The following is a 13,230-nucleotide window of genomic DNA, read 5'->3' as shown; positions in this document are numbered from 1 at the left end:
CCCAAAGCAGTTATAACCTAAGATGCAGATGAATGGGTTGGCAGCTCAGGAGAACTGCCCTTTATCATCCAGACCCCCTGCTCTGAAATGGCTAACTTTAGAACATTGAAAAGATGAAACAAGACACCTGACACAAGAGAAAAATGAATAAATGCATTGCATTAAAACATTTCAAAAGGCACATGAGCTCAGATACAATGCCGTAAAGGCTGCACACGTACTAATAGCCCAAGACTACAGCTGGGAAGAGTTATGTGTGTAGCTTTTTGAGTTGAGTGTATAGTCAATAGAACAAAATCACCCTCATATCACCTTTCATTATAACTTTTATTACAGTGAAAAACTAAATATATTGCTCATAACCATATGATGTTCTCTGGGTATCAGGTCATAAGAGGCAAAGAACAAAGAATCAATTTAGAGTGTTTCTTTAAGGATGAACTCACTCTCAGAAACAATGGACATGTCCTATTCCAATGCAACTTCTCAAGCAATTCTGTCATCTTTTGGGTTTTCATGTTTTGCATCTGCAATATATGCACAAATTATAGCATTTTGACTGCTACCTATCTGACTGTGCCCTAAAATCAGGTAGCTGGTTACCTAATAGGTATCATTTCTGCCTGCACTGGCTGCACAATTAGAAGTGAGGCTGAAGTTTCTTTAAAAATGTGTCCCATAGTGAATAGCTTGGAGCATACTCACATGTCTGCCTAGACCAGCAATACAGCTGTTTAAGGCAAACTCTTAGACAAAGATGAGCCATTCTTTTTTCAATCACCACATTCTTTTTTTCTCTATTAGTCCTTTCAAAACGTTAGTGTCATTGGCGTGTTTAGTGCCATTATTTTGCAATAATGAGAGCACAAATCCCTGAAGTCATTGGAGTAGTGCCAGTAGAGAATTTGGCTCTTAGTAGTCATTGGAGGAGGCAATTAGGCACCTAAATACCTTTTGAGGATCTGGGACCTACTACTCGTGGGAAGCCAATGCACTGAACTGAGGAAAGGACCATTAACCCTACCAGGAAAAATGTCTGAAAAGTAATCTAGCTCAGGCACTGAGTCAACAAGGCACTTAAGCATGTTTAAAGTTAAGCATGTGCTTAAGTGCCTTGCTTGATAGTAATGGAATTACTCACATACTTTACATCCAGAATAATCTTCTTAGGGAATTGATGAGTTCCTCACTGTGTGATTCATTAAACACGGGCTGGATAAATTACCTGAGAATACAGAGTAGGAAATACCCTTGCATTTGACTGAATGGCCTTTTTTTAATCCCTAATTTTTATGGGCCAAAACCCCTCTGATGTGAAATGTGCAACTTCCATTGAAAACAAAGGGTCTCATTCGCCTCTTGCTTACACGGAGGTATATCTGAACTAACTGCATTAAATACACTCGGGTGTCTCGTGTTAAACATTGTATGAGCGAATTAGGCCCAATGAGCTAAAATCTATTCTTGTTTACACCAGTGCAATGCCACTGATGTTAATGGGGGGCCCCACAATGCTAGGAATTTTAGCTAATTCTTGCTACAGTGTTAAGACAACTGTAGCTACAGGGAACATAGAAACATGGCAACAGGACTGATTAGCTACGACTAAATGCAGTTAGGGAGGAAAATGAATTCCCCAGTTTATCATGTGATCAAACAAGAAAATAACACAAAATCCCCCACCTCCTCAACAAATAAACCAAAACTTAAGTGAATTAGTCAAATATGTTTGCGGTCATTGAGGTAAATATTCAGAAGTGGTAGGGAGGCCCATTCGTCTGGTTTGTAAGTGTAATTTGGGTCTGAGAAAAAAATTGGGCCAAATGTCTGCAGTTTTTGTGCCTGCCCTTGAATCCTGGATACAGATTGTAATAGCTGCATGTTTAACTACCTGATTTATTCCCACAGTTAGTTAAGGGGTCCAAATGCCATGATATGCACTTGCAGCCACAAAACAACAGACACAAACTGCACTCCCGAAAAAGCATGTGGAGCCGTCAAAAATGTACCCAATAAGGTTACCTGGATTTAAAAGCTTTGCTTAAATGGAAACACACACAGAAACAAAACTTTGTCATTTACATCATCAAGCCATACACTTTGGGCATATTGCGAATTAAAACAAAAGCGTTTACAACAACCACTATTTGCAGCAATAATAATTATTACATACCTGTGCTTCCTGGTACTATTTTGAGCTAATGGCTAACTAAACAGACAATTTTGCATTGTACCCAAATGTACGTTAGCTTTCTCACACCCTTATTTGTTACTTAATAAATGCATGTGTTAATCTAAGGTTGTGGTCCATGTAATAATTACAGAGGAAGTTCTGCTCTCCTTTACATTAGATTGAATGTGTAGTAGCTGCATAGGTGTCATTGGAGTTACTCCAATGTAACTGAGAGAAGAATATGGTGCACAGTCTTTCAGGAAAACGTTGAAAGTGTGATTGTTGGGTGAGTGATTGTTTCTGCTAGTTTTCTCCACCAATTGCTCTAGATTTCCTTGCGTAGGGCAACTTTGATGCTGCTAAAGATCTTCCCCAGGGCCTCGCACAGTGGGTCACAGAAGGTGTGGATGCACAGGGAGTAAATTCTGCTGACACACTGGATTTCGATCACGTAGCTTTTGATGCAGGGCACTACTGCCCAGATATGACAAAAGGAGATTAAAGCAAAGAGGAAGCCCCAGATGACTGCCAGAGGGATTCCCAACACAACCGAAAGCAGCCGGTAGCACCAGTACTTGCTGACCGTGAAGGTGGTGTAGCTGGTTTTCCATACTCCATCAAAACTGTATGTACCTGCTGGCTCAGCAATGACATCTTCAAAATCCACCTGGAATGCAGACAAGACAGAGGGGTGGGTTAGGGCAGTGCCACTCACACAGAATTCAAGCAGGGCAGGTAATTATCATCCAACTGGAGAACAGTGCTCACAATCACTCGTCTGTTTATTGGCCAGCTGAGATCTGTCATACATAGGCATGCCCCTATTCTACTAGTGATGATTCCGAAGAACTGGAGAAAATAGAGGGTACAGTGAAGGAAATTAGGTATATGATATCAGACTCTGTACCCCTTCCAAAATAAAGGACCCAAGCCAAGAACCAGTGGGAAATGGGTCCTGTGTGGAAGGTGAAGGTGCCCTACTCTCCATTCACTTCTCATCAGCTGGCTCTGGTGCAGTTAGGCCAGAGTAACTGCCATTGGCCAAAAGGTCTACTTCACACTTGAGTTTGGGGGACAAAATTAGCTGCAAAATGTTGAGCCCTTAGCCAGTTCTTCACCAAATCACCATCTCTTTTTCTTACATCCTATGGCACAAATGTATGGTCAGACGTAACAGGGTCCACAACTGGGTTGCCTCTGAGCAGGCCTGTTATGGGGCACAAAACATTTTTACCCCCTACGCTGATGCAGGAGCTACCCCTAAATCATGGTTTAATTTTGAGGACAATCTTTTTACCATTAGCTAACATATGATTGGGGTGAGCAGGTAGTCCCCACACTTTAAACTGTTGAATACCGCTACTACAAAATACAACAATTAGAGTGATTTGGGTGTCAGGAAGGAAATGTGAAGGCAGTTATACAATGAAGAGCATGCAAGAGCAAAAACATTGGTGTCTGAAACACATTTACTGCTCTTGGGATGCTTCTTTTTCATATATGATTTAATATCTGAGTAATGAAAACGCATCCCACGGTGGTTTGATCTGTGCAACGAAAAAACGTAAGGATGCAGCTAAACCTTATCCAGGTATATTCTAAGATATTGTATTGGGGACCCACTCATTTCAGCAGGTACAGACTTGTGGTGAGATTTCCCCTACATCCTGCTTCTCCGTGGGTCTGAAATGCCACTAGAGCAGCTGTTTAGTGAGGTCTGCACTTCTGATTCTGATCCTGCATGGAGACAATGGGTAATACTGCCCCAGGAAATATCAGAACTAAAACCAGGAGGCACACGGAGAGGCTGGCTCAGAGAGAGGTAGGGGTGAATACTGGGGAGCAAGTTGTATCTTCCTGATCAAACCCTAACACCACTTAGAGCTACTGCTGGGCAGTTCTAAGTAGCAGCCCTGATATAGGGCCCTACACGGACTCTATAACAATGGAGGATTGGTGGAATGGAGCTCCACTCCACCATGATCCCTTCCCAGCCCCACTCTTCCCTCCCCTCTATGTCGGGGTGGCGGTGGGGCCAGATGCTGCAGTGCTTTTACACCCAGTAGAGAGTTACCCCAAATAGACAGTATTTGATCCTGCCATGCGGGCAGGGGACTGGACTCGATGACCTCTCGAGGTCCCTTCCAGTCCTAGAATCTATGAATCTATGCCAAGGGGGAATTCTCATTTGCAGCTGGATAATGGCTCTTTTTCATTGAGCTGCACAAAGGGGCTGTAACACACAAGAATCTGACCCAGAGAGTTGAGGTGTTTTTTGTGGAAAATCATTGCCTTTATTAAGCTAGTCTACTGCATTGGTTGCCTCACAAATCCCGAAGACAAGGGCCCTCAGCTGGGGAGGCTCTTCAATTGGTCGTAAGGGTTCAATGGTAGGCATGTTTTTTTAGTATCTCGTGCAGTCTGAATTGCCACCAGGCGACATGAGGTGACTCAGGAAGGTGGGTTCCAAACATGCAGGTCTTTGTCCCCATGACGCTTTGTCCCCCCCACCACAACGCTCGCAGGTCCACCACCTTGAGCACCCGGGGCAGGAAATGTGCTGTGAAATTGTTTGCTCTTGAAATAACACACACCGCCTATTCCTACCCTTTCGAGCCTTCAAGGGCATTGGCGGGCTTGCTGCTAAGAGGCGGACTGCACTCATAAAATGCCCACAAACCTTCTAATTTATTATTATTATTATTTTTAAATATTCAGAGCTCAATTAATCAGCTTTACACACTCTGAGGGAGGTAGATCCACTTTCCTCTCCACATCTCCCAGGGACATTGCTGCTACCCGGCAGAACTTTGAGGCGGGGTTTCTTTTAATTACAGATCTGCTTAGTTGAGATTAAGAAACGTCTGCGAGAAAGCAGGAGCTGACGTATTTCTCGTGGGTAATGTATTCATCAGCTGCATTTATCACTGTAGTGTTGACAAAAAATATTAATCATGGATGATAAACACAGGTTAAAAGGCATTTGTCATTTTATTATGAAACCATTATAAATTGTGCTTGCTGATTCTCCACATTAAAGAACCTGTGGGCATGACTGATCATTAGAGAATGGTTTTATGCTTGACCTAAGCTCTGATTCAATAAAGAGTTTAAGGACATGCCTAACTTTAAGTACATGAGTAGTCCCATTGAAGTGGAGGAGTGATATCCTGGCTCCGAAGTCAACAGGACACCAGTGGAGCCAGAATTGCATCCAAAATACTTAAGTGCATGCCTGTTTTTGAAGCCAGAAAGTACTTCAGCATGTGCCTAACTTTAACCACATGAAGAGTCCTTTTGACTTCCTAGTGGGGAAGCCCCTTTTTCAAAGAAGGGTGCACCTGGTCCTAATTCTTCAGGGAGTGGAGTGCCCTTAACAATCCCCATTTGTTCTGTTCTGGTGCAGACAGGCTCAGGGAGCACAGATGAGGTTCCACAGGAGGTAATCGTTGTATTACTGATGACCCAGAAGTGCCACACATAGTCAATAATACTTGGAGGGAGAGTGAGCCCTACAACAGGAACTCTAGCTGTCTTCCAGTACACACCTGAGGTCAACTGGCTCTAACAGGAGTTGAAGGCACCTAGCACCTTGCTTGACATTCAGTTTGGATCTTAGGTGCATAGAATACATATTTATATGAGCATCTAACTGCTGACTTGAGTGTCCTAATATGGACTTGGGTCCCCTAACTTAGGCATGCTGTCAGTTGACCTCTTCTACTTGTTAGGAAACTGCATGGCAGCCAATAATATGCATTTCCCTTATTCTTCTGAAAGTGACAGCCACGAAGCCTAAGGGCATTGACAAAGAGCTGTGATCAACTCCTCCAAGCTGGCATCGCTGCTTAACTCAAGCAAGGGACACCGATTCAGCCAGCACAGTAAGGCCTTGGAGATTTGTAAATGGAAATCCACCTGGACCCGAGGGAAGCATGTGACTCAGCATGACTTCTTCCCCAGTCTCTCCCACTTCCTGTATATACCTCGAAGCTGCAGATCCTCTTGGGCTTCAGTGGTGTCTGGGAGCCAGAGGGAGAATGCAGGAACCACACTTCCCCACACTCCACGGGATTGGGACCTAAACAACTGCATTTTGCTACCTTCAGAGCCATGTAGCAAGCCGTGGCATAGGGCTTCAGTTTCTGAAGATGGAATCGTAACATCCAAGTAATTGTGTTAGATCTGTAGAAGCACAGATCTTTCAGCCACAAGGCTCCTTTTAATCTCACTTCAATCTAATACCATTTTCCTCCTGGAAATTTCAAAGCGAGTCCTTGATGTAATTCTGATAAAATCCTATCGTTCCATCTGTAGCAACCTTACACCTTTACACTCTTTCTTTTTCATTTAGGTATGGAGACACAGTCAAAATATATACCAGTCTGGCTTATGTTTACCCCCCTATATGATCAAAAATAGCCTTACTCCACATGTGCATTGGTATAGCTGAGTGCAGTATCTGGACCAATATATTTACAGGTACTAACAAAACAGATAGTGATGTGCAGAAGAGATACAAGAATGCATGTTTGGTGGGGAACATATGCTGGATATAACACCACTACCCAGCTGTCCCAATCCCATTTTGCCCTGCTCACTGAATGTCCATCTACCACACAGTAGCTGTTGCACTTGGTGGCCGATCATTCAGCCTCCCACTTCGAATACTAACCTGGCCTTCACATCACCTGTTTTCAAAGGTGGCTCTTTTTCTAAATGCAGAAACCAAAGCTCACATTCCAAGACCTCCTCTATTGACTTTAAGAAGAGGTTCAATCCACACTCATTTATCTCATCTGAATTCCTGTGATGCGTCAAGGAAAAAGAATAATTTAACAGAGCCTTTTCAATCTTCTCGCTTACCCTCCTGGGGCCAAATTCACCCTTGGTGTAACTCCATTTAAGAAGATATTGTTGCACCAAGCCCACGTGCTTCAATGGTCAAAGTTAGAGACAACGCCCTTTTGAGGTTCAGTCCAGTATTCCTCGCTCAGTCTCTCTGTTGATCAGGGCATGTCGGTATGAGGGAGAAACAATTCCATTCTAAATAAGACTGTGAACACATTCAGCTGCCCCATCGTCTCCTGCACTGCACTGAACAGGGACAACTTGCTGAGACAGTCAGTGTCATGAATTTTGGCAGAGGTTTTTTTTTTAAAGGTTCTCTTTAATTATTTAGAGTGACATGGGCATGAGTCTCTGTTTTATATTTGGCTTCCTGCTCCCCAAGACTAATGGGAAAATGTCAGTCAATTGGCAAGCTACAGCCACGGAAGTTGGAGTGAGCATGTTCAAGGAATCAAACAAGCACATTCATCAGAGATGAGAAAGCCACATGAAATCACCTAGTCAGTGTATGCATCTCCCTGGCAATGCAGGATTTCCCCCGACAGCACATTTTCAAACTAGTGCCCTCGATAATCCCTCTTCCCCTGGCATATTGTCCAGCTACACCCTATATTTAGTGATTTAAACATACTGTAGAATTTGAGCCTGATATAAAAGCAAACTACCAATAGATTTAGTGCACTAAAATGCAGAGATGCTTATAAAAATCAAAGGCGCTCAGAAAATGTACCTTTATAACATCTTCATTAATGTGCTTTGGATCTCTGTTCACCAGGTCTATTTCCTTTGTGTGCTGGTCCTTTATTATTATCCTCTCCTCAAGTCCAGTTTGCTCTTCTGCCATAGTTTCTCGCTAGAAGGGCACAAGTCAATTTAAAAAAAGTCCCAGAACCCTTGCTCTGCTGGCAAAATACCTCGAAAGAAAGTTGTGCATTCAGTATCCCAAGCTTTGTGCTCTTCTTTACTTAGCAAACCCCACCCTGGATACCAGTGAACAGCTGCTGCACTATAGCTTCAAGACCCTCTGTGAAATCTGCCTGTGGCAAACCTCCAAGCTAAAATTAATAGTGTAGCTCACACTGAGGCCTGAAAGCATTCCTTAAAGGGGCACTGGACTCATCTATGCTTTCACACCATAGAGCTATCATTTCAAAGGCGTTAGCCTGGATGATTCATAGAGAGATTGAAGAAGGGTCATTTTAAAGAGAAAATGATGCAAAATATATTATTGGAGGCTTTAATGGGACTGCACTCTAGGGGGGTGTTCGTTCAGAGTATAGACTGGAGAACTTCAGGGGCTCTACAGGGGTGCATGCTGGAATAGGAACTTAGCATCCATTTCCAGAGTGCAGTATGATCACACTCTTCAGGTTTAGCTCCACTGGCAACTGCAGAGGGGACTTGGACTATCCTACTCCCATGTGGACAGTCTAACGCTGGTGGCTGTGCTAGACTAATGCAGTGTCAGGACTGATCACCATAGTTACGTCTACTGTTGCAGAGGGAGGGGATAGGAAGTAGGCTTGTGCCTCCTGTACACCTGTGTAAGGCCAGCCACAAGCTGGACCATGGCATCACTCATTCATCCTTCGGTGTGCCCAATGGCAGAAGGTAAGCCCACCTAGAAACGTACAAGAGACATTATGGGCCAGATAGTGGCTAGTGTTTGAGTAGGTGTGGAGCCTGCTCCCTGAGAATAACTCTTTGGTCTCATGGCGCCCCACAAAAGGGTAAGGAAGGTGAGGTGGGCTGAAGGCCCTGCATCCTACACACTAGCTAACTGACCAGGTGATGGAGAGGGAAGGGAGAAACGCATACAATCTGCTCCTAAGGGATTGTGTAGCAAGTATGCGCTCCTCTGTATGGTGGAACACAATGTTTCCCTGTGCTACCAGGAGGCAGCATGATACAGCCCATTGCTCCCACGAAGCTTTGCACTTCCCCCAACACAGGTCATCAACTGACTGCTAACAGCCAGGCAACACAAATAAGAGAACCACGTGGGCAGCACCATGATGAACTATGCTCCGTGCAATCCCAGTATCAATAAGGGTTGTATTTTAAACATCCTTCCAGCTCCCCATTACCAAAGGAGACAGAAGAAAGCAACAAAAATAATACATAGACCAGAGAGCAAGACCATATGAGAGGCTGAGGCAAATAGAGTTATTTGGAGCCTGTAAAAGAAGTGACTCAGGAGAGGCAGATCATGGTCTATAAATATCTCCAAAGAAGCCATATTGTCATGGAACAGCCGAACAAATCCCCAGAGTCCTTTTAAAAGGCAGCCAAAAATATATAGTCTCGGGGAAGGAACTTGGAGTCTTCTAGCTTTTTCATGTAAAGAACATTTCAACCAAACAGAAAAGTCACAAATCAAGAAGGGCACATACTCAGGGATATTTGGCTCCTTAGAAAGTTAGGCAGAGTGCCATCACAACTATATTAATTAGGATTCATCGAACACTTATTGCATTTAAATATCCATCTGCTATCTCTTTCCAGTGCTTTGTAGATTCTGGTGACTAAGTTAATGCATTTATTCTAAATGCAGTATAAAAAAATTCCAGTATGAAAAAATATATTTACAAACATCTTAATTTGAAGAAACGACACAGACTATCTGGACAATAACTAATCATTATTTTCTCCCACCATAGACATGTAGGGATTGGAAGGACCTCACTAGATCATCTAGTCTAGTCCCCCGCGTTGTGTTATCATGTGCTATTGTGGAATAAACAACTAAACAAGAGTTATTTTTAAGTTTTAGATTTTCACTAACGGGGTTGCCAATATTACCTACATTAGCTACTGCACGAATAGCAGAGTCCCACAACAAACTGCTGTCTGGCTGGCCTATTATAATCTAGTGGAGTTAGGTAAGACAAACACGGTCTGTTCACGAACAGTGTGTTGTGACAGAAATCAACGATCAAAATGGGCCAAATTCAAATAATCTACAGTGAAAAGCAAATGAATGATTCACACGGTCAGAGGATGGTACAGTAAGGCAAATAGTAGTGGCTAGCATATAAAGGAAGGGCTTGATTCTCCCCTGCTTTGTATCATGTGTAACCATTACAACTGAGCAAAGAGGGAGCAAAATGAGTGTAAACAGTCCTGCAAAACTCAAGGAGTCACACTTGAAGATGTCTTCAAACCCTTCTGAACAGTCTGTGTCATTAGGGAGTCATTTGCCAGTTTCATTGGCTGGACTGGTGAACGGATTGTGGAATTTACAATTCAGTCAGAAGCATGGTAATGTTTTCATTTACATGGGTTAATAGATTTCTAGTTGGGACCCCTTCAGTTTATTTTTCACACAAATGAAGCTAAGATCACAGCTAAATACAGAAAAGGAACCTATTAATATGTCACACTTCTATTCTTTATGGTAGGCAACAATGGCCATGTTGGATGGGTGCGTCTATCTAATGAAAGAATTCTCTTCCCTCAACTGAGACAAGCTGTGTTGCAAGATGATGCCAAAGCTGAAACACTAGTGCAAATGTGAGTTTTCACACATTCTGTGACTTCTCCCAAGAGGCAATACTTCAGTCAAAGGTATTTGTGTCTCTCTCTGTGTGTGTGTACATAGACATTTATGTCTGCATGTTGTGTGTGAAGGGAGATTTGGGATGTGTTGGGGGTGTTTTCAGTAGGTCCACAAGGAGTGAGGAATGGTAGGTGAAGGGAGGAAACTATTAACGGCAAGAGTTTACAGTCTCTGTCCTAACATAGAATATCAGGGCTGGAAGGGACCTCAAGAAGTCATCTAGTCTAACCCCCTGCTCAAAGCAGGCCCAAGCCCCAGACAGATTTTTACCCCACATCCCCCTCAAGGATTGAACTCACAACCCTGGGTTTAGCAGGCCAATGGTCAAACCACTGAGCTATGTATAATTGGACATGACTAGTCTAGTTACCTACAGACTTGGTTTTGGTCTCACTCAGATTGTACACCGGTCTGACTCCACTGAGTCCATTTACAGAAATGCAGAATCAGGTCCCAGACTCACAAGAGTTAAAGTGCTGAACATCATTCTATAGCTACGGCTGAAGTCAGTAGGTGCCTTGCACCTCTGAAAATCAGCCTCTGTCTGCTGTGCATTTCAGCTGATTATCCCGAGCATGATCTGAGCAAGGGCTGGTAGCAGGTTATGCAACAGTTGCCGTCACTTCCCCTTATAACTTTCTGAAACCTTCATGTCTTGGACTCTTTTCTTACAAAGGACACTGAGCAGAGATAGTTAGCTACTGCACAAGCAGCAGATTCCCACAACAAAGCTGCTGTCTGTCTGGCCTATTATAATCCAGTGGAGTTAGATAAACCAAATGCAGTCTGTACGCAAACAGTGTGTTATGACATAAATCAACGATCAAAATAGATCAAATTCAAATAGTCTGCAGTGAAAAGTACAGCTTTAATTCAGTCATCTGGTTCTACTGAGGTCATAGACATGTAGGCTGGGGCGCTTTCCAACATCAGCTCCCTTGGGCCTATGATTTAGTACTGGACAATGTGTTCCGGTTTTATGGACTCTTTCCTTTACAAGCATCTTGCTGGTAAAAAGTTCCTTCCAGGTCAAAAATCTGCCAGAGTTTGATTTAGAGCTTATTATGATGAGACTGTATAATGAAAGTAGTAGGAAAAAAGAAAGATATATGACTCATTAGAGGAAAGATCATTGCAACTACCAAATAAGAATCGGTGATTTATAGCGAAGATTTTATTATGTAAGCAATACACCACTAATGACTGCAGCCACTTGGAATGGGGCTAAAACATCACAATAGCAAAAAAATACATTCCCATCAGCTTCAACACCCCCAGAGCAGTGCCTCTGCTGTTTTCATCAACAACAGTCTTTGATGTTTGAGGTTATCAGTGCTGAGGTATTTTCTGTACAAACCCTTTCTCCTTAACTACCTCTTTAAAGCAGTTCATATAACGAAGCACTAAAACCGGATTTCATTCTCTCTTTCATTGGTTGAAATGTGACAGGCCTCTTATAATCATCTCTCCTACTAGGGCACCTTTGGTATTGTTAGGGACCTGACTGAATTCCAACCACCTTCCGCTTGCTTGAATTCTAGAGTGCACCGTACTGGTTTTCATATGAAAGTCAATGGAATCACCCAAGGAAAAAGATATCTTCAACGTGTTTAAGGGGATCACCATCAGGTCCTATGTGATGGCCACCATCTTGGCTAACACACGTGGGATTGAACCAGGGACATCCAGAGCTAAACGCATGAGCTGCTATGGCGTGAGTTAAAGAGCCTCCATCCCCTAGCTGGGGGCTGTAACAAACTCAAACCAGCTCAGGATTGGCACAAGGCAGACTGTAATCCACACCGGCCAGTGAGTTTTATGGAAATAATCCCCATCCCCGTTCCCTCCCCAATTCAGGCCCAAATTCAGCAAGATATACAAATACGTCGTCCTAGTGTCTTCAGTGCTCACATGCTTAAAGTTAGGCATGTGCTTAATCAAGTGCTTAAAGTCAAACATGTAGCTTGGTAACTTACTGGATCAGGGCCCAGAGAAAATTGTTGATGAACAGGAAGAAGAACTACTGTGTTTATTCACAGGCAATGCAACAACCAATAAACAAAGAGTACTAGCAGGTCCTGATTTAATACACCAAATCCAGCCTGGGTATAATTCCATTTGAGTCCTTCCTAGGTAATGCTGGGCTCACTTGTTTACTTTCTGCAGCATTAAAGTTAGGCCTGTCCACCATGGAGCTAAATAGCATTGAAACTAGTCCTAATGCTCTTCAAGAAAGGAGAGATGACCACATCCAGAATGGAGCCCTCACATGGTCTGGAGACCAGGCATATGAATTAGGAGTGTTTTAACAATATTTGCCTTTTTTTTTTCGAGACAAGGGTCCTGTGAGTAAAAGCAGCATTAATCCGTAGCTATGCCTATTGTGGTTTGTTCTCTACATTTCAGGAAGTTCAAGGGTTTTGATGTAAGTTAAGGGTTAGCTAGTATGGGGGTGTTGGAGAAAAACACAGTTCTCACTCTTTTGGTTGGGTACAGCAAAGTCAGATACTTTATTTTCTCAAGCAACTACAGAGTTAACTTCTCACTCTCTTTTCTTAAATCACATGTTTGTCTCCCAGAACGACACCCAACCAAAAGAGTGAGCACCTCGGGCTACAGAAAGAGTAAATCTCAGTGATGTTTTCCT

The 13,230-nt window shown here is 43.0% G+C and overlaps 1 protein-coding gene across 1 annotated transcript; it reads right to left on the bottom strand.

Annotated features, from left to right (window-relative positions):
* Nucleotides 1-308: 308 nt before the first annotated feature.
* CAV3 (caveolin 3) lies at nt 309-8,019 on the bottom strand. The gene is made up of 2 exons (XM_005288499.4): nt 7,755-8,019; nt 309-2,840 (listed from the first exon to the last, which is right to left on the bottom strand). The coding sequence occupies exons 1-2, from the start codon at nt 7,866-7,868 to the stop codon at nt 2,499-2,501; spliced, it is 456 nt and encodes a 151-aa protein (XP_005288556.1). The 5' UTR covers nt 7,869-8,019; the 3' UTR covers nt 309-2,498.
* Nucleotides 8,020-13,230: the final 5,211 nt, after the last annotated feature.

The sequence above is a fragment of the Chrysemys picta genome, chromosome 7 (assembly GCF_011386835.1).
Source record: "Chrysemys picta bellii isolate R12L10 chromosome 7, ASM1138683v2, whole genome shotgun sequence".
Taxonomy (NCBI): Eukaryota; Metazoa; Chordata; order Testudines; family Emydidae; genus Chrysemys; species Chrysemys picta.
This window is presented reverse-complemented; position numbering and strand designations above follow the sequence as displayed.

Bases quoted from the DNA above. Each gene is read 5' to 3' on its own strand.
- CAV3 (XM_005288499.4), bottom strand. From the start codon at position 7,868: ATGGCAGAAGAGCAAACTGGACTTGAGGAGAGGATAATAATAAAGGAC. The intron at 2,841-7,754 runs GTACATTTTCTG...TCTGCATTCCAG, and splicing joins TTAATGAAGATGTTATAAAG to GTGGATTTTGAAGATGTCAT.